Source organism: Ornithorhynchus anatinus, chromosome 5, assembly GCF_004115215.2.
Source record: "Ornithorhynchus anatinus isolate Pmale09 chromosome 5, mOrnAna1.pri.v4, whole genome shotgun sequence".
Lineage (NCBI taxonomy): Eukaryota > Metazoa > Chordata > Mammalia > Monotremata > Ornithorhynchidae > Ornithorhynchus > Ornithorhynchus anatinus.
Window position 1 is genome coordinate 50,830,100 of NC_041732.1, and position 21,909 is coordinate 50,852,008.

The 21,909-nt window shown below is 38.1% G+C and overlaps 1 protein-coding gene across 4 annotated transcripts in view; it reads left to right on the plus strand.

The window, feature by feature from the left end:
- VPS13C (vacuolar protein sorting 13 homolog C) overlaps positions 1-21,909 on the plus strand; it is a 176,898-nt gene that overhangs the window by 58,389 nt on the left and 96,600 nt on the right. For all 4 annotated transcript variants that reach the window (XM_029065834.1, XM_029065835.1, XM_029065837.2 and 1 more), the window contains 18 exons: positions 1,570-1,706; positions 2,994-3,117; positions 4,141-4,258; positions 5,468-5,597; positions 7,152-7,230; positions 7,610-7,749; positions 10,676-10,829; positions 12,601-12,680; positions 12,816-12,875; positions 15,146-15,308; positions 15,619-15,735; positions 16,398-16,501; positions 17,132-17,299; positions 17,827-18,134; positions 18,958-19,105; positions 19,292-19,400; positions 20,328-20,464; positions 21,577-21,733. In XM_029065834.1, the coding sequence (XP_028921667.1) occupies positions 1,570-1,706; positions 2,994-3,117; positions 4,141-4,258; positions 5,468-5,597; positions 7,152-7,230; positions 7,610-7,749; positions 10,676-10,829; positions 12,601-12,680; positions 12,816-12,875; positions 15,146-15,308; positions 15,619-15,735; positions 16,398-16,501; positions 17,132-17,299; positions 17,827-18,134; positions 18,958-19,105; positions 19,292-19,400; positions 20,328-20,464; positions 21,577-21,733 (2,433 nt within the window). The remainder of the gene's footprint in view (positions 1-1,569; positions 1,707-2,993; positions 3,118-4,140; positions 4,259-5,467; positions 5,598-7,151; positions 7,231-7,609; positions 7,750-10,675; positions 10,830-12,600; positions 12,681-12,815; positions 12,876-15,145; positions 15,309-15,618; positions 15,736-16,397; positions 16,502-17,131; positions 17,300-17,826; positions 18,135-18,957; positions 19,106-19,291; positions 19,401-20,327; positions 20,465-21,576; positions 21,734-21,909) is intronic.

Consider the following 21,909-nt stretch of genomic DNA (forward strand, 5'->3'; position numbering starts at 1 on the left):
GCAATGTTTGGCATCATTTACAACTGATCTATTCCTAAGAGTAATGATAGTGTGGAAATTTGAGAGCCTGTAATTAAAATTGTGCTTGAATACTCCTAAAAATATTATTAGGTTCAGAGTTACAACTGTAAACTGTGGATGTATTTACAACTAGTTATGCATTTATTAGAGCACATAAGTGCTAAATTCTAGGATAGGTACAAGGTTATGAGATTGAATACTATCTCTGTTGTATTCCGGGCTTACAATCTAGCTTACTTTCATTAACTGACCTTTACATTTAGGCTTTACCAGGACTCTCCCACTCCACATTACTCAGTATAATCCCCATTCATTTTGGACCCTAAAATTTTCTTTTGCTAGCCCTTTTTACAAGGCCTCATAATAGGATGGTCTTACCTAAAATGCACTCTTGCTATTCAATTATTGGCCTTTACAATATAGTGAGGCCCAACCATTTAAAAAAATGGATTTGTTCATCTTTTGTTTCACTTTACAAAACTCCAAATAAGCCACCTTCTCACTCAGCACATGGGACGTTACATCTGGAAGCTGTGATCTTGACCTACCATCTGTAAAAATGTTTATCATTATTTCTGTTTTTTGAAGGCACAGTGTGCCTTGGGAATAAACACTCCATGAAAAAGGGGTGATGGCTGTGCCCCAAGTATATCAATCAATCAAGCGCTGTACTAAGAGCTTGGAAGAATGCAGTAAAACAGAGTTGGTAGACACTTTCCCTGGTTACCATGAGCTGTAGATAATAATAGTGATGGTATTCGTTAAGCGCTTACTCTATGCCAAGGACTGTTCTAAGTGCTGAGCTAGATACAAGGTAATCAGGTTGTCCCATGTGAGGCTCACACTCTTAATCCCCATTTTACAGATAAGGTAACTGGGGCACAGAAAAGTTAAACAGCCTGCCGAAGGTCATACAGCAGACAAGTGGCGGAGCCAGGATTAGAACCGACATCATCTGACTCCCAAGCCCATGCTCTTGCCACTAAGATTCTACATAAGAGGAGCAACAATTCGGATTGATTTTAAATTTCAGCAGGAAATGACTTTGTCCTCAGAGTACAGACAGGAAATCATAAAAAAGCATAAAAAAGCCTCACTTAAATTGGAAGAGGGTATGATCAATGGGATAGTTATTGAGGTAAATCATTGAATCATTTAAACTGGAATTTAAATGATGATTAAATTAAATTGAATGATTAAATGATTACTAGACTGTAAACTCATTGGGTCGGGAATGTGTTATATTGTACTCCCCCAACTACTTAGTACAGTACTTGTTACACAGCTCTTATTAAATAGATTGATTTACTGAATGGAATTTATTAAGAAGAGGGTAGGCACTCCTTTCTATAGGGTAGTTTTTGTGTCTTTTTTGCCCGAAGGCATAGGAATGGAATAGATGGCTAGTCAGGGTACCATCGAAGTCTAGGTTTCCAGTCTGGTCAAATGAGTACATTTTCTGTAAAATAGATGAAATAGAGATTTTATCATTTTGTGCTTTATTTTGAGTTTTGACTGTTGCTGTTTTGGTAATCTGCATTCATTCAGGCCTTTCACACATAATTGAGACCCGGAAAGTCCTTGATTTGAGGATTAATCTGAAACCATCATACCTTGTAGTCCCACAGACAGGTTTCCACCATGAAAAGTCAAATCTCCTCATTTTGGATTTTGGCAGCTTTCAGGTAGGTACATATTTTTACTCCACTTTTATTGTTTCTGGAAGGCCCACAAAAATCAAGTCAAGTCTTTTCTTAAACTCTTGGACATTTAAACAATTTAGCAAGGATGTATTAGCTCAGTATATTTTGAAGCTCTTGTGTAGAGAAGCAGCGTGGCTCAGTGGAAAGAGCCCGGGCTTTGGAGTCAGAGGTCATGGGTTCGAATCCTGGCTCGGCCACTTGTCAGCTGTTTGACTTTGGGCAAGTCACCTAACTTCTCGTTGCCTCAATTACCTCATCTGTAAAATGGGGATTAAGACTGTGAGCCCCACGTGGGACAACCTGATTCCCCTATGTTTACCCCAGCGCTTAGAACAGTGCTTGGCACATAGTAAGCGCTTAAATACCAACATTATTATTATTAAAATGCGCTTGTTTTTCTAAGCACCTACTGCTTCAGGTGGTGAGTTTATGATGAGATCAGTTGATGTTCCATAGCCAGAGGTCAGTCATTTAATTCCTGTATTGTACTATGGGTAGTGAACCTTGAATTGTAATGTATTTCTTTAGATGTGATTTTTCAGTGTAGAAACAAGTTCATGAACTTTATTTGTCATTAGTAATTTTTTTTTAATGTGAGAAGCAGAAAAATGTCACACACATAATGTGTGTGTGTATATATATATATATATATATATGTGTGTGTGCGTGTATATTTATACCTATCTATCTATAGATAGATATATATATAAACTTCTCTGGTCTCAGTCTCCTCATCTGTAAAATGAGATGTAGGTACCTTTTTTAATGGTGTTTGTTAATTGCTTATTAAGTGCCAGGCACTATACTAAGTGCTGAAGTAGATACAGGATAGTAAGGTTAGACACAGTCCCTGTCCCACATGGGACTCATGGTCTCATCCCCATTTTACAAATGAGGTAACTGAGGCAAAAAGAGACAGAGCTGTGATTAGAATCCAGGTCATCTCAGGCCCATGCTCTTTCCATTAGGCTCTTAAACTGTGAGTCACATGCGGGACAAAGACTGTGTCCAACCTGATGATCTTGAAACTACCCCCTTGCTGAGTTCAGTGCTTGGCACGTAAAAGGTGCTTAACAAAAACCAAATACAAATAACAAATATTGTTATTAGTCCTGATTGATTTTGTAATGTTGTTGTGATGTATTCTGGCTCTTGTTATGAAAAGCAATATTTGCTTGATCTATCTCCTGACACAACTAAAGTCTTTAATGTGTCTAATTTTATTTTTCAATTTTGCGGAAAAAATGGAATACTCCATTTTCATCATAGCTCAATAGTATAGAACAAGGTGCACATCAGTCTCCAGGTTCTTCTCTAGAGGAAATCATGGACAAAGCTTATGACAGGTTTGATGTTGAAATCAAAAGTGTGCAACTTCTTTTTGGAAAAGCAGGTAAAACTCTCTTAATATAAGATTTTCTTGTTCACTTTTGAAATCTGGGGACTTTAATGATGGAGACAGTTAATTAAAGCCTTTAAAGTGTATTTCTATATTAAATAAATGCAAAACCCTTTGGGTTGGAATAATAATAATAATTATGGTATTTGTTAAGCGCTTACTTTGTGCCGCGCACTGTACCAAGCGCTGGGGTGGTTACAAGCAAATTGGGTTGGAATATACATATTTGGAATTATCGTGGATTTTACTTTGTTTGAAACAAGTTAGGGTTGTGTAATGACTTAAAAATTCAACTCAGGATATTACTTAATTTTCTTTGAATTGTTTCTCATCCATCTTCTTTGTTGGCTAAATACAATTGAGGGAACAGATTAACTAGAGTAGGAATTGGCCTTGATCCATTTAAATAGCTGTTGCTTTTTAATTTTGTTGGGCATGGTATAATATTTAGATAACTGACTATACAACAGAATGCTCTTTAGTGAGCATCTAACTCTGAAGCAAAAGATATGCTATGCATTTTATTTGTGAACAGCGTGGTTGCCCGAACTATAGTGAGTCGTGACTAGATAGGTAATGCTAGAAAAAGCAGAAAGTCTTTTCCTTTTCAATATCTTTTGCGTCTCTCTCTCTACTCAGTGTTCTTTATTTAATGGTGTAAAAAATTCACCATTCCTTTCAAAATCTTTTGCATTTCTCTCTTCTCAATGTACTTTATTTCCGTTTACATTCACCATCAGAAAATAATCAGTGGTGTGAGTAGAACTTTGGGTTCTGGAATAAAGCATGTGGCTTGAGACCCACAGTGCTATTTAAGTGGACCCTATATACAGGTAGTCAGAATTGTTATTCATTGATTTCCTATATGCAATTTGCAAGTTTGTCCTTTGGCTCACTTCTGTAATGATGATCTAATTTTATACACTAAACACCTTTTAAACTGAATTGGTTGTGGATTTTTTGAAAATTCATTTTGGTAATGAAAATCAGGAAGCATAATTCTCTTTCTGTTTATAGGGGAAAACTGGAAAAAGGCTCGTTTTCAGCATCCGTCTACTTTGCACATTCTTCAGCCTATGGATATCCATGTTGAGTTGGCTAAGGCAATGGTGGAGAAAGACAGTAGAATGGCTAGGTAATGAATTGTCTTTATTAAATGTCATGGATTTTCTAGTTTGGAACATTTTCTCCTTTCTTATTATTGCATTCTTAGAAAACAAAGGCAAATCTATATAATATCATGTCCTTAAAATTAATGTTAATTTAGTTGATGACTTATAGTGACAGTGGAACTCCCTGGAACTTCCTCCCTCTCCATATATGCCAGTCCACCACTCTCCCCATCTCTAAAGCCTTCTTAAGGTCACATCTCGTCCCAGAGACCTTCCCTGATTAAGCCCTCTTTTTCTAGTCATCCTCTCCCTTCTGTGTCTCCTCTGCCTTTGGATCCGTATCCTTTGGGTATTTGATAGTCTCCTCACCCCACAGCACTTATAAATATATTTATAAATTATGATTTATATTAATGTCTACCTCCCCCTCTAGGCTGTAGGCTGGTTGTGGGCAGGGAACTTGTCTACCAACTCTTGTATTGTCCTCTCCCAAGCACTTGGTACAGTGTTCTGCACAGAGAAAGTGTTCAGTCATTGATGATGATGGTGAAGGGGCATGGAGCCCATTGCAACACGGTCTGCTTGGCTGTGCCACCATTTAGCCACAGCTGCTGCGGTGGTGGCCCGGAGCTGAGATTGTGGTTCTCTCCCTGGGGCAGTGGACCCCTGCTGGATCCCCAAGCTAACCAGGCTTGCGGGCAAGGTGGATTGGTGGCCCCTTCTCACAGGGCCTTGGGTCAGGGGAAACCGCCCACTCTAGCCCCAGAGAGGCCCTAAGAGGCCTCTCATGTCACTGCTTCCACTGCTTAATTCTTCCAGGCCGGAAAGGGCCCCCTATTCCCTTCCCAATGTGCGGCCTCACCATGGTGGCTTCAATTTAGCTGACCTGCTTTCAGCTCTGCTGCCATGGAGTGGGTGCCTGTGTAGCCTGTTAACACCAGCCTCCTTTTCTGTGAGTCACTGAGACCTCCTGTTATATTACTGCCTGTAGAATTCTAACATTGTCCCATTTTCAAATGAAATATTCTAATTATAAAGTACTTGCTGCACGTGGGGTTTTTGTTGGCCCCTTAACTTTGGAAAGTATTAGGTTCATCTTTTATGTGAATTAAACATCTATTCAGGAAAATAAAATTACACCTGAATGTCTAAAGGTGAATAATTCAAACAGTTCTTAAGAGGAAAAATAAGAGTTTTCCAAACTTTAGTTTAAAATATCATTTTCCTTTTAGATTTAAAGTAGCAGGAGGACTCCCTCTCATGCACGTGAGAATTTCCGACCAGAAGATGAAAGGTGTATTGGATTTGATACACAGTATCCCCTTGCCACAGAAATCAACTGTACATTCTCCAAAGGCCAAAGTAAGTCAGATAGAATTGTTTTGTTTTTCTGTTGCCCTTCTCATTTTTCAAATGTCTTTTTAGGAGGGTGTTTTTCATTAAATCAGATTCACTTAGTTATTCAAAGGTTAAGCTTTATTTTTTGTATAAAGCACCTTGGGCTCCTAGAAAGTACTGCTTAGGTAAAATTATTTGGACTGCAGGAAAGATGTTCTGAGGAAAGTACTGCATATTGGACAGTTGAAGAGAAAAATTAAGCAACTTGTCTAAACTTGTGCAATATATTATTGTTGAAGCTGGAAGCAGAATTTAAGTTTATCATGTTCTTCTAAATTTTGCCTAATTACAACAGCCACTATAATTAAGAACTGCTGAGCTTTAGGATCATTGGATGTGCTCCCTTAAATGAGTGTACAGGGCATAAAGTATGCATTAAATGATAACTAAGTAGTATTTTATGAGTGGAGGAAAATTATTCAGATCCCAACTGTGTTTGTAAAACATTTTTCAATATAATATAATCATAAGCCAGTCAATTTGGTGTACTAGATTCTAGAACACCCTCACCATCTTTTTCCATTGCTGCTCTTATGTATAGGCTTGATTGGATTCATACAAGGACCCAAGGTCTACAAAGCCAATATTTGTTGAAAAATCAATCATTCTGGAACCTTGCAAGTCAATTAGGCAGGGATGCTGAAGACATGGCTCCAAGGATTAACTCTGGAGTAGGGCAGTAACCACAGATTTACCTCTTTCTGCACACACCCTCTTGGCAAACAGTTGGTACTCTATCCTGGGCAGATTTGGGTAATAACTGGATTCTTTCCTTGGAAAACTCCTTCAAAATATAACTGAATCATGTAGTCAGCCAATGACACAGCAGAAATGAAACCTTTGTTGGGCATGTACATAAGTTTTGCTGTATTTTTATTTTACTTATTTTCATCTTATTTTAGTGGTATTTGTTATGTGCTTACTATGTGCCAGGCACTGTGCTAAGCGTTGGGGTGGATATAAGCAAATCAGGCTGGGCACAGTCCCTGTTCCAAGTGGGGCTCATAGTCTCAATCCCCATTTTGCAGGTGAGGTAACTGAGGCCCAGAGAAGTGAAGCGACTTGCCCAAGGTCACCCAGCAAACAAGTGGCGGAGCTGGGATTAAAACCTGTGACCTTCTGACTCCCCTGCCTGTATTCTATCCACTATGCCATGCTGCTTTCCTAACTGTGTGTGCCTCCTCCTATCTGTAATTTACTGTAGTGTCTGTCTCTGCACTAGATTGCAACCTCCTTGAGGACAGGGATTGTGTATACTAATTCTATTGTATTCTAAGTGCTTAATGCAATGGTTTGCCCACAGGTGGTACTCTAAGTACTATTTATTGACTGAGCCAGTGTCTAGTGCTAGCAATGGACAATTAAAAGAAAATGAAAGAAGTGTTTTCTGTAGCTGCATCCATATAATGGTGTGCCTGAATCCAGGGCATTACCTTTTTTTTCATAATTTAATCCTTCCTTAACAGGGAAGCCCAGTTTGGTGGAGGGGAAAAATTGAACTTTCCTATTTTCTTTCAGGTTCCTGCCATTTCCATTATTCCTGATGGAACAAAAGGGCTACTTGGCTCTTCATTGATGCTCGAAGGAATAGAGTCAGGTAAAAAAATGGAAATTGCCTTGAAATTTTAAGTGTACACTTTCAGATTAAAACAAAATCCTTACTTTATCCTTAGTGTGCCTTTTTGTTTGTGAGATATGTTAAATCACTAATTCAGAAAATTTGGCTAGGGAGAGATGTAGCTAAAAAGCCTGAAATGATTATGTTATTACATGCTCATTTTTATTTATAATTATCTTTGCCTTCTCTTGATGCTTGAAGATAATGTTTGGAAAACTGTTTTCAAGAGTAGAGAATCCTCTTTTTCTTTATAGTCTAAGTATGTTAAATAGAGAATGTGGAACCAAGTTGAAAACCCTAGATGAAAATAATCTGCATGTAAATATTCTCTAGACTTAATTAACCCTATGTCTTATAGAGTCTGAAGATGAATATTTTGATACTGAAGATGGTTCAGAACAGGCCAGTATAGGTGGGAGAGAAACAGCACCACAGAATATTGTAGAAGCCCCAAATGAGGAGCTCATTGATCTTCAACTCAAGTTTGAAATCAAAGAGGTATGCATTTCATTTACCAAGCTGGAATTGGAATCATTATATTTTTCTTGGTGTTAGGATTGATAATCAATACTGCATCAAGTAGGGTCATAAAACGAAAAGACAGTCAAGGCACTTAGAACTTAGGCTTCATTTGGAAACTAAATAAACACTGGGCAGGATCGGGTGAATAATATCTTTTGAGTGATATGAAAACGCTTTCATTCCTATGTCAGATATAGTAATAGGTTTTTCCTTTTGGAGGGTTATTCTGGGTACACTTTTTTTTAAAATGGTATTTGTTAATTGCTTACTATGTGCCAGACAATATTCTAGACTGTGAGTCTGTTGTGGGCAGGGATTATCTCTATTTGTTGCTGAATTGTACTTCCCAAGCACTTAATACAGTGCTCTGCACCCAGTAAGCACTCGGTAAATATGACTGATTGAATGAATTCTAAACTCTGGGATAGATACAAGGTAATCAGGTTGGACACAGCCCATGTTCCTCATTGGGCTCACAGTCTTAATCCACATTTTACAAATGAGATAACTGAGGCACAGAGATGTTAAGTGACTTGCCCAAGGTCACACAGCAGATGGATGCTGGAGCCGGGTTTAGAGTCCAGTGCTTCTGATTCCCAGGCCTGTGCTCTATCCACTAGGCCACGCTGCTTCTTGAAATGACAAATTTTTAATGTTTTATTTTCCAAATAAAATAATTAGAAAATTTCCTTCAGATTCTGTTGTTCTCCATCAATCAAGTTTGAGTAATTAATGGGTACACAGCACTGTACTAAGTACTTGGGAGAGTACAATAGAAGAGAGTTGTAGTCAGGCTCCCTGTCCACAGTGAGCTTAGAGTCTAGAGGAGGAAACAGATATTAATATGAATAAATAAATTACAGTTATGTACCTAAGTATTTTCAGTTCTTTTGGTTCATAAAATTTTATTAGATAAGTGTGGTATAAAGTGAGTGTTATCAAATTAGTAAGAAAAGCTTAAAAAATGGAGACAATATTTGCCATTTATAAAAATCTAAATCTAATGTAATGTGAAAGCTTCCTGAGGACAGGGATGATGTCTATTATATTTGACTCTCCCAAGTGTTTAGTATGGTGTTTTCTTCACAGTAAGCACTCAATAAATACTGTTAAGTAATGTGAATTTTAATTTTAGAAACAGAGAAGACAATATTCATTCAATAGTATTTATTGAGCACTTACTATGTGTAGAGCACTTTACTAAACGCTTACAAGATAGCATCTGAAGCACCAGAAAGACATACTGAGCTCAACTGTATATATTTTCGTTACCCTATTTATTTTGTTAATGAATTGTACATCGCCTTGATTCTATTTAGTTGCCATTGTTTTTACGAGATGTTCTTCCCCTTGACGCTGTTTATTGCCATTGTTCTTGTCTGTCCGTCTCCCCCGATTAGACTGTAAGCCCGTCAAACGGCAGGGACTGTCTCTATCTGTTGCCGACTTGTTCATCCCAAGTGCTTAGTACAGTGCTCTGCACATAGTAAGCGCTCAATAAATACTATTGAATGAATTATATAGCATGGCATCAGATTAGATAAAAATAATAATAATTATGGTATTTATTAAGCGCTTACTATGTGCCAAGTACTATTTTAAGCACTGGGGTGGATACAAGGTAATCAGTTTGTCCCACATGGGGATCATAGTCTTAATTCCTATTTTACAGATGAGGTAACTGAGGCACAGAGAAGTGAAGTGGCTTGCCCAAAGTCACATAGTTGACAAGTGGCAGAACTGGGATTAGAACCCACAACCTCTGACTCCCAAGCCCATGCTCTTTCCTCTAAGTCACGTTGCCTCTCTGGAAAGTATGGTGTAAATGAACCGAAATTCAGGAAGATAATAGTTACTGAATTTCCACTTAATTTAATCAGTTCTTCCTATTCATATATGCCTTATTTTTAAAATGCTTCCTGTATTTTGAATTTACCTTGTATCAGTTGTTAAACCAATGACATTTGAGCACCTCCTAAGTATGAGGCAGTATACTAAATGCTTGGGAGAGCACAGCACAAACAAGATACTTGTTTCTTCATAATAATCATGGTATTTGTAAAGTGTTTTCTATGTGCCAGGCAGTATACTAAGCTCTGGGGTGGATACAGGCAAATCAGGTTGGACACAGTCCTAGTCCTACTTGCGGTTCACAGTCTCAATCTCCATTTTACAGATAAGGTAACTGAGGCACAGAGAAGTGAAGTGATTTGCCCAAGGTCACTCATCAGACAAGTGGCAGAGCCAGGATTAGAACTCACAGCCTTCTGACTCCCAGGCCCATGCTCTGTCCTCTAGGCCATGCTCCTTCTCAAATCCTCCAGGAGTTTATGATACACTGGGAGAGCTTAGCAGACAATAACAATTTACAAACAGAGGAGGAGGAGAAGGAAAAAACAAGAGATTATAAAGAAGTAATACAAGTATATCAGGATGAAATAGTTGAATAAATTGAATATGTTGGAATGATGCAAGTTGGAGAGTTGTAAATTAATCAGAGATGCCTTTCTGAAGGAGTTGGGGCCCTGGAGAGCTGTGGCCTGGTGAATTTGGACATGGTGGGATGTTCCAGACTGGGTTAATTGTGTAATCAAAATTAACAGGGAATCTTGGAAGGGGTAAAGAGTGTAGCCTGGAGGATAGATAACATATTAAGTGAGATGATTGGTAAAATAGGGAGAGCTCCTGGACAGTCTGGAAACAAAGTGTAAAGAGTTTCTGCTTGATATCCATAGGAGAGATGTGTGTTAGATGATGCTTCAAGAAGATGGTCTGACCAAATATGTTCAGTATAGACTGAAATGTGGGGAGTTGGAAGCAGCGAGACCAGTGAAAAGTCTTGTTTTAGATTTGGTTATATATATCATATTTTTTCACTAATAAATTGTCCTTGATCTCTCAGGTAATTTTGGAACTTACCAAGCAACAGAAACAGGAGGAAACAATACTTGTGTTTAATGTGACACAGCTGGGAACCAATGCTACAGTTAGAACATTTGACTTGACTGCAGTTTCTTATTTAAAAAAAATCAACTTGGATTATCATGAAATTCAAGGTAATTTTTATAAGCAGAAAAATGAAGAATAATTGCTTACTATATGCAGAGCACTGTACTCAGAGCTTGGGGAGAGTGCAGTATAACAACAAACAGAAACATTCCCTGCCCATAATGAGCCTACAGTCTAGAGTGGGAGACAAGCATTAATATAAATTACAGATATGTACATACGTGTTGTGGTTCTGGGATGAGTGATGAATACAGGGAGCAAGGTCAGGGTGCAGAAGGGAGTGGGAGAAGAGGAAAGGGGGGCTTAGGGAAGGCCTCTTGGAGGAAGTGTGCTTTCAATAAGGCTTAAATGGTCTACTTTAAGAGATTTTCTCCAATTTTTATTCATTCATTCAATCGTATTTATTGAGTGCTTACTGTGTGCAAAGCACTGTACTAAGGGCTTAGTTGAGTACCATATAACAATAAGCAGACACATTCCTTGTCCACAACGAGCTTATTTTTCATCCCTCAGAACAAAAATTAAAGCTGTCCTTGCACTTTAGAAAGGGAATAAAGTTTTGATATCTTTTTTCTTGTGATAAGAACAGGGTACTGGGAGTTAAAGGACCTGTGATCTAGTCCCGACTCTGCCACTTGCCTGCTATATGACCTTGGCCTAGACACATAACCTCTCTGTGTCTTAGTTTCCTCAGTTGTAAAATGTGATAAAATATGTAGACTAGGATGGGGAGAAGGTGTTAACCAAAGACTTGCTTTGGGCAGGGAATGTGTTTGTTATATTGTTGTGTTTTACTCTCCCAAACAGTTCCTCTGCACACAGTAAACAATAAATATGATTGATTGACTGACACATAGGGAAATATAAAACAATAACAAATATAACATAAAAGATAAGAACAATAGGAATTGTGGATAGAAGAGCAGAGTTTGAGTCTTTGGGGCTCCCAGCAGGCAACCATGGCAAAGGCCTTCCCAACATTTTGAAGGCAGAGAAGGTGTCACCTGCAGATGGTTTCTCACCTTTCCTGAGTTGTAACAAGGGCTGATGGAAAGCCCAGATGGGTTGGGGGCCTATTAACATCAGAGGTCTGGAAGGCTCCTAAAGTAAGAAATGCCATATTGTGTCACTTGCAAATAGTCCAGCATTCTCTCTCAGAGAATGGTGCCAAAACATGTTACCAATGTTTCCCTTCTTGACTTCCAATCTGCATTGCTAAGAATGCTTTCTGACATTAATATCCTTTCCCTCTAAGAATCCATTATGCACTTGTCACCAGTGAATCTTTGGAAATTTTTATTTATCCCTTTAACACAAATAACTTTACCCTGTGATAATGAATTTTGAAGCTCTCATTCATAAACTCAAACGTTTTCCTTGAACTGTTTCTTGATCCCATGGTATGCTGAACCCCTAAATTAAAGAAGGGTTTCTTCTTGAACTTACCTCCATCCAATTTCAGAGGCCCCTCTTTATATTAGTAGTAAAATGATTCACGTAATCTCTTTAACTGCAGGCTATTTCATAAACCTACCTAGACAGATGATGATCTATCATGGTTTTATTGTTTGACAGAGACTAATGGAATCAATTTAAGTTAAACTAGTCTTTGGATTTAGAAATCTAATACACCCTTACAATGTGATTAACAGTTTTAATTTAAAAACTCCAAATTATGGGCAGACAGTTGTAAACACTGAGGAAAATCCATTTTTGTTTAGAATATATTTCATGCAATCCCACCTCTTTTATTTCCAATTATAAGAAAAGTTATAAGTTAAGTTAATGTTAAGTAAATTTAGCTTTTTTTTCCCCCAGGATCCAGAAAAAAACCACTTCATCTTATTAGTTCTTCAGATGAACCTGGGCTAGATCTTCTAAAAGTGGAGTATATCAAGGTAAAGGCCTTAGGTTTCGTTTACTATGATTATTCAAAATATTCTGTTAAATCATATAGGAAATGATTTTAGAAGGATTCAACATTACCTAAAGTGGATTGGATTTTTAAGAATCTTTATTGTTTTCTATTTTAGGCTGATAAGAATGGCCCTAGTTTTCAAACCACTTTTGATAATACGGAACAAACACTTAAGGTAAGTGGGAAAAAAAAATCAGGTTAATATGTAGCCTTAAACTTGGGTCATTGATCAGCCGTATTGAGCGTTTACTGTGTGCAGAGTACTCTGTGGCACTTGATGCTTGGGAGCATACAATGAAAGTAGAGACCCTGTTCATGTCCTCAGAGTTTACAGTATAATGGGGTGATGGGCATCAGACCTAAAAGGGAACTCCAAAGGAATCACAGGTGTAACTGAAAACCAAGATTGATTTTAAACAAATACATGGAATAAACCAGCATGCTCATGAATGCCAAGAATTGCTAAAGTGATCATCTGAAGCAATTTTATTCCTTTATGTTCTTTTTATTGCATTTAAGGACTGTTAGCACATAATTATGGGGAAATACTCAACACTTGATTGTGGTTATAATTTAGCTTTGAAATCACTCTCCTGTGCCCAAGATAAGCTTAATTAAGTAACCTGAATTCACTCCTACAGGCACTAAAGAATTGCTGCAGCTTTCAGGGGAATTTAACTTTTAACTAGGGAGTAGTTTCGACACTGAGAAAATTTTACTCTTCTAACAACAGTATCAACAATAGTGCTTACCGTTGAATCAACGTATTTTGAGGTTCAAGGTAATGGAGATATTAGAGATGACAGATGGGAAATCTAGGAAAATGATTGGGTGTCTTTGTAAATGTTGTAGAGGAAGATGTGAAAAAATTAGTTATGAACTGTAGGTATGGGGAATGAAGGAGAAAAGATTAAATGTTTTTAGATTGTATGTGTGAGAGTAAGGGGTGGGTATTAGTTTGAAAGAGTTTTGTTTCCGTAGTGCCCTTTTAATGGATAAATTCAAGTGATCCTATGAGAATAATCTGCTACCTTTCCATTCAAGTTGTCACAACTTTTAAATTGTCAAAATTTCTCATATTATAATTTGAAACACACTGAAGCTATAAATGTTGATATTTAAAGAAGTTCCACCTCTCCATGACATTTTCCAGATTAATTTGTCGTTTTCCAAGTCATATACTCCAAACTATCATTTTAGCACTTGTGCATCTCCTCAACATTTCAGTGAGTCAATCAGTGTAATTTATATAGTGCTTCCTGTTTGCAGAGCACTGTACTAAGTGCCTGGGAGAGTACAATCCAACACAGTTGGTAGACACATTCCCTGCCTACGATTAGCTTAAAGTTTAGAGTAGGAGACAGACACTGAGAAAAATAAATTATGGATATGTACATAAGTCTTGTGGGGCTGAAGATAAGTACATATCACTTTACACTCTCTACTATTCTAACACCTCTTCCTCCTATGCAAATATTGTTTTGTGTTGCTCTTCCCTCAATTAGATTTTGTACTCCTTGAGGGCAGGGCTCCTATTTGAATATTGTTTTGTGTCGTTCTTCCCTGAGTTATGAACTCCTTGAGGGCAGGACTTATCTCAGTCTCTTGTCCTTTCCCATATGTTTAGTAGCAGGTGCACAATAAATGCTATTTCTCCTATTATTCATTCATTCAATACTATTACTACTCTTCCTCCTCTCTAACTCATTTCTCTCCTTCCCTCATCCCAACCATATTGCTTTTGTGCATACCCCCCTGCTTTCCTCCCACCAAACCTGGATTGTAAAATCCTTGAAGGCGGGGATCATTTCTACTAACCCTATTGTACTCTTCCAAGTTATTATTCGAGTGCGGTGCACAGACTATGTGTCAACAGAGAAACAGCGTGGCTTAGTGGAAAGAGCACAGACTTTGGAGTCAGAGGACATGGGTTCTAATGCCGGCTCCGCCACTTGTCTGCTGTGTGACCTTGGACAAGTCACTTCACTTCTCTGGGCCTCAGTTACCTCATCTGTAAAATGGTTACCTCATCTGTAAAATGGGGATGAAGACCATGAGCCCCACATGGGACAACCTGATAATCATGTATATATCCCAGTGCTTAGAATAGTACTTGGCACAACGTGCTAAATAAATACCATAGTCATCATCATCACAATAAATTCTGTTGATTGATTACTTCTACATGCTTAGATTCCTGTGCTAGTCACACAGTAGGTGGTCAGTGTGTTCTCTTGATTGATTATCTTTCTCTGTACTTGTATTCACATGTCATTTGGGGCAGAACCAGAGTGGAGAAAACATGTTGTGATAGTTTGTCTCTTTTTTTGTCCTCACCTTGCAACATGGCTAGTTGAGGTAGTGTCTGCCGGAACCAGAAGCAGAGACAAAAAGACCAATGAAAATCGTACATATTTATCGCTCTCTATTTTTTAACTTCCACAGGTGTCCTTTTCATCTTTAAATCTATTACTACATACGCAGGCTCTTCTCTCTGCTATTAATTACCTAACCACTGTTATTCCATCAGAAGATGAAAATATTGCTGATGCAGCACAGTCGCAAATTCAATCCCCAAAGCAACAGGAAAGTACTTCTTTGAAGAAAGGTATGTGTGACTTTTGCTACTTTCCCAAATACTTAGATAAAAGCTCATTTATAGGAATGGTATTCCGATTTTCTGTGATACATTCTTAATTTTTTTATGCTGTTTGTTATGAAATTGAAAAAGTTGGTTGGTTTCTCGAGTTCTAAAAACAAAGGAAGGTAAAAGAAATCTGAAACAAGAAATCCAACAATTCAGACTTTTAAAAAATTCTTAGTACTAATCACATTTGCAGCACACCATTTCTTTCACTGAAAACACATTTATACAGACAACTAAAGTTATAACACAAAGCATTTTGTTTTCCTTTCAGCCACCAAATCCTCCAAAGATAATGATATTTTTCACTTCAAGTTGTTTGCCAAGTTAAATGCTTTTGGTGTGAATGTTTGTGATGAAAAGAAAAGTATTGCTGAAATCAAGATACAAGGTAAAATGGTCCTTTCATAACTTTGAGTACATAAAACAAGCCTTTTGTATATGAAATAATCAAGGTAATTAGCATAAATAGAGTATTTGAAATTGGGGCACAAAGCCTCACAGGATCCACAGCAGTCTATGTGGGTAGAATCGGAGGGAGCTTATGTAGAACACGTGCAGTTTTCCTCTGCCTATTCTCCTGTGAAGAGGGACCAAGAGGAAAATAGACTAACACTTCCAAAATATCTAGAAGTAGAGAATTGTAATTACTATAGATATTTTTGCCTGTCCAAGTTTAGTATATCTCCGAAATATCTAGTAGTAAAGAATTCTATTTTATTCTAGTTGTTTTTGTGAATCAAAGGTCTAGACTGTATGTTCCATGTGGGGAGGGTACATATCTACTAAATTTGTTATACTGTACTCTGTCAAGCATTTAGTACAGTGCTCTGCAAGCAGTAACCAATTAATAAGTGCCATTGTCAATGACTGGGTTATATGAAGCACTTCTTTGATCCCCTTTGTCTACCTTTTTTGTTAGTGAACTAATCTAGCCACCATCTCACATTGGCTATATTCTTGCCTAAGGAAAGCCAAAGATATATGTGTTTCAGTGGTAAGAAATTATGTTTTTGTTCTCTAGTAATGTAAAAAGTACAATTATTTCTTCAGGCCTTGATTCCTCCTTTTCCCTTCAATCAAAAACACAATCGTTATTTGTACGACTGGAAAATATTGTTGTGACAGATGTTGACCTTAAGACAATTCATAAAAAGGTATTTAATATTATTTACGACTGATATATTTGCTGTTACGGCAAAATATTTTAGTTTAGTAAGTGGAGATTCCAGAATGCTTCACAAATCAAAAATTCATTTGGTAATTTTGGGAATTACCACTTTTCCCAACTCTTAACTTTCCCTTCTAACTACTTCACTCTCCACAATCCCATGCTCCACCAAATCTACCAGAGTACAGCTCTCCCTTTGTTCAAATGTCTGGTACAATCCTGTCTCTTCCAGGAAGACATTGTTGACTGACTAGTTCACAGTATCCCAATCATGTTAGCCAAACACCCTAGGGATTCAGATATTGTATTCTTTAAGCCTGGTTCTTATGTATGTTGTATGCATTCAATTGTTGAAGCAGCTATTTTACACTGATATGATTGTGTCATTCCTTAGTATATCCTTATTCTCCTGGACCCACGATTCATAAATATTTTTTGTTTGATCTCCCCATCCCACCTCTTATTAGATTATAAAATGCTGAAGGGCAGGGAAAATGTCTTGCACCTGTTGTACTTGTCCTAATGCTTAGTTCAGTGGTAGGTACCAAATATCATTGATCGGTTTAATTTTTAAGTTTGTAGCCTTGGATGGTCTATAAGTAAATCTCTCTTTCAGGCCGTGTCAATAATGGGAAACGAGGTTTTCCGCTTCAAGTTGGACTTGTATCCTGATGCTACTGAAGGGGAAGCCTATACTGATATGTCCAAAGTAGATGGAGTGGTATCACTGAATGTGGGCTGCATTCAGATCGTCTATCTTCATAAATTCCTCATGGCACTTCTGGTAAAATTCCTCTTGATGTATTTCATCATCAATTTCAGCAAGTTTGAGCTTAAGCCAATTTCAGTGATCTGACTTGGAATATTTTTGAAGTTGTTGTTTCCTGTAGAATGAATAGTATATATTTATGTCAAGTCAGGTCATCCATCTTCAGTTGGGTCTGTAATCATTTAGTAGAGGGGCAGCATTTGGAAAAAACATGAGGCTGTGAGTCAGGAGATCAGGGCTCTGGTCCCAGATCTGCCAGTGACCTGCTGTAAGACATAGGCCAAGCTACTTAACCTCTCCTTTTCCCCCCTGTTCTTATTTGTAAGGCACAGAGAGTAATCCCTCTCTCTCAGGACTCCTCTCAGGATCGACTGAAGTAGCGGAAATGAAAAGGCATGCACCCAGCAACCGCTCAATACATATGTCTGATTGAAGGATTGAAAATCAGCTGCATATTCTTTTATGTCAGAAGAGGAGGAATGCTTTATACTGGTAGTCCTCATGGTGTATCTTCTGTGTCTATCCCTTTTTTGAAAACTCAGAACTTCCTGAATAACTTTCAAACAGCGAAAGAAGCCCTGAGTGCTGCTACGGCCCAGGCTGCGGAAAAGGCTGCCACCAGTGTGAAAGATCTTGCGCGGAGGAGTTTCCGGGTGTCAATGAATATCGACTTGAAGGCACCGGTTATCGTCATCCCTCAGTCTTCCGTTTCCTCTAACGCAGTGGTAGTAGACCTTGGATTGCTCCGAATTCAAAACCAGTTTTGTGTGGTGCCTGGTGGAGAAGATTGCTTACTGCCGCCAGTGATCGATAAGATGGATGTTCAGCTTACAGAACTAAAGCTTTCTAGGTATAGTCCTTTAGTACTGTTCTGCTCCCCTATTTAGCCTTTCCAGGGACTGCAGTGCATCCTCAGAAACTGGTGGCAAAAGCACTTCCCATTAGGCCCTCCTCTTCATTGTTTATGGGAGCACTTGTTTTCTGGGAGATTTCTATCTCTACTTGTGTCCTCTCTGCCCCTCTTATTGCACATCTATTGGGAAGTCGAAGGAAGGAGAGAGAAAGTAGTAATGGCCAGTAAAATAGTCATTAGCTCATGTGTATGCCCCAGTCCTGAGTGTCCTCCCAAACATATTTTGTTCTATCACTTGCACCCCAATACCGGCATACTCTCTTGGCAGTCGGTGTGGGCAAATAGTGGAGGTTTCTGGAACAGAGGAGCTGCTGACTTTCAAGTGATGGCTTCCTCCTCTGGGATTCATCAGTTGTCATTGGTTTGTAGTTGAGAGCCATCGGTCGTGGGGCCCTGAAGTGGTGGGTAAAAATCACTGCCGCCGTCCATTTCTTGGTGGGTGAGACTTGGGTGTACCCAAAGGGTTGTGTTTGGTGCAGAGGCCGAGGCAATTGTCCTGGTCTTTTTCTTTTTTCCTTCCCTCCTCTGATCTTATAACCATAAGACTGTGGTGGTACAGATCCATTTCCAACTCCTTCTTACCCTAACAGGAAGGAAAATAAGGTTTATTGTATTTGAAAACATTTCCCCCAGGTGGATTTCTTTAAGTTGGTTGATTTTCTTTGAAAGCATAAGGGGTAGTTGTATTTTTATGTGAAATGTGTGAAATGAATTACTGTTCAGGTTTTCATGCTTTTATATAAACTATGTATTTGATTAGGACGATCATCCAGCCGAGCTTTTCCCAACCTGACATTCAACTTCTGTATCCAATTAACCTGAACCTTTCTGTGAATCGGAATCTAGCTGCTGGTTGGTTTCACAAAATGCCTGTAATGGAAGTCAAGGGCTGTCTTGAAACAATGAACGTAAGTAGCCGTCAGACATTATGTATCTTCCCCCCCTGTTTTTGGCAGAATGCTTCTAATCAAGTTGTAATTCAAAATGATGATAAGGTAGTTGAGTGATTTATAGTAAACGCTAGTGCTTAATTCTCTGAGCATTTTAAAAACAGAATTTATAGATTAGGTCCTTAAAGTACTACTGTTTTGTAGGTTCGTCTAAATCAAGAAGATCTGAACCTTCTACTTAAAGTGCTGACAGAAAATCTAGGTGAAGCGGAAGAAGAATTGAATGAAGCAAAACCAAACATAAAAGTCACGGGTAAGTGACCAATTTATATTTTAGTTGTTTTTTCTTTCATTTTCTCAAGCTTTATGATGACATGTTAGATGATTGCACTTTTTAATGAACAGTTAAAATCTAAACCTGTTCTGTTTTCTTCACACATCTCATTATTTTGGGTTTCTAAACTTTGAGACTGTCCATTTATTTTTGTAAATATGAAATTTTGCTCTTTTAAAATTGCTGGGCATTCTACTTTAAAATGAGTTTGCTAGGCATTCAAATATGAACCCTTGATTTTTGTTTTATTCCCTGTTGAAACTGTGATATATTCTGAATCTTTCCATGTAGCTTAGAAAAATTTATGAACCCATTGGTGGATTACTGGAGCTGCCCAAGAATGTTCATTAGAGGAAAATTGTTCATTGTAGGGTAGAGCAGGAATTTAATGGCAGTAATTTACTGGATGACAAAAGGGGAGAAAATGCAGCTTACATTTGTTGTGTAAAGCTACTGAGAAATGTTAGAGTGGGTAAATTAAGTCAGAACCTTATCCAAGCTTAGTTTCTATAATTGTTGAAATGCTTACATCAAAAAAGCACTTAGCACAGTGCTCTGTACGCAGTAAGCTCTCAGTAAATATGACTGAATGAATGAGTTGGTTAACATCAGCATTTCAGACTCAACATTAGTTTTGTTAACTCTTGAGCTGTCGTAATTAATGATTAGCAACATAACTAGTATTGTAGCCCTAATGAAAGGTTTCTGAATCTTACTATTGAAATTTTGATGTAATGTATATGTTTGTGCACTGCCTTTAGTTTAAATTTGGCTGCTGTTACCAAGAAGTTTATGCATATATCATTGAAAAAGTCTATTTTAAGAGGCCGCACATCATAATGTCCACTAAAAAGTTTTATGTCTGTATTATTTAACTTGTAATTTCATTATGGTTAAATACTGCAGGAAAAATGAAAGAAATACTGGAGATACCTCTAGCACAGCAGAGTCTGTCTGCTTCCCAAGAAAACTTATCTGGAAGAGAGGAGGAAACCTTGCCTGAAGATGTCACTAATGTGCTGCTAAATTTTGAAATAAAAGAGGTACCTAAAAGAAAAGTCCGTTACTGTAAATTTTGATTTGCAGGCAACAAAATATAGAGGGTTTATAAAATAGATTCCTTTTTTTAATTCTAAATTCATTATTTACCTGCAATTTGCAGGGTACGCACCCGGTTCTTTGGCGCCATGGGTTTGCGTTCTCACAGAGTCCGATGTTAAAGGAAAAATGGCATTGTGGCACCATGTCTGATGTCACTCACAAGTGCATATGCACAAACATTTCTTTCATTCATTCATTCATTCAATAGTATTTATTGAGCGCTTACTATGTGCAGAGCACTGTACTAAGCGCTTGGAATGTACAAATTGGTAACAGAGACAGTCCCTGCCCTTTGACGAGCTTACAGTCTAATCGGGGGAGACGGACAGACAAGAACCATAGCAATAAATAGAATCGATGCCACATTGCACTTTATTCAGATTTCGGTTCAAGTTTAACCTCGAGTTAGAGCTCGAGGGGGGGTTTGAAGATGAGGAGGGTGGAGGACTGTAGGATATGAAGGGGCAAGGAGTTCCAGGCCCGTGGGAAGACACGAACAAGGGGTCAGCAGTGGGATAGACAAGATGGAGATACAGAGAGTAATTTGGTGTTAGAGGAGCAAAGTCTGTAAGTTGGTTTGTTGTAGATCGGTGAGGATAGGAGGAGGGAAAGAGGGGATTCAGTGCCTTAAACCTGATGGTAAGGAGTTGCTGTTTAATGTGGAGGTGGATGAACAATGACTGGAGTTTTTTGAGGACTGGGGAGCTATAGACTGAATGGCTTTTTAGAGAAATGATCCAGGCAGCAGAGTGAAGTATGGATGATAGAGGGTAGATAGAAGGAAGGGAGGGCAGTGAGGAGGCTGATGCAGTAGTCAAGGTGAGAAATGATGAGTGATGGATCAGTGTGGTAGCAGTTTGGATGGAGAGGACAGTTCAGATTCTAGATATGTTGTGTAGACAGTATCAAAGCCCAGGGATTTAGGCACAGGGAGCAATTAAGCAATTTAGAGTATAGTCTTCATTTTATGTATCCATCCATGGAGAGTTGTTAAAATGTTAACTTGTTATTCCTTTTAGCAACTTAGTACATTGCAAAAATTAATCTTTCCTAGGTTGTTGTTACATTGATGAAAAAAGCAGAAAATGAGGCACGCTCTTTACATGAACTAAATGTGCTACAACTTGGAGTTGAAGCCAGAGTTAAAACCCATGAAATGACTGCTAATGCATATCTCAAAAAAATTAGCATGAGATGCCTTGATTTCACTGGTAAGTAGTGGGTAAAGTTTTCTCCGCACAAATTCACGGTAGATAGCTATCCACTTTCACTAACATCATTTTTTATCACTTGAAACTCAGAACTATGTAAAATACAGTTATGAAAATTATATAGTAGAAGTCTACTTTTTGGTTACAAAATTAAATGCCAAATCACATTCTGTTTT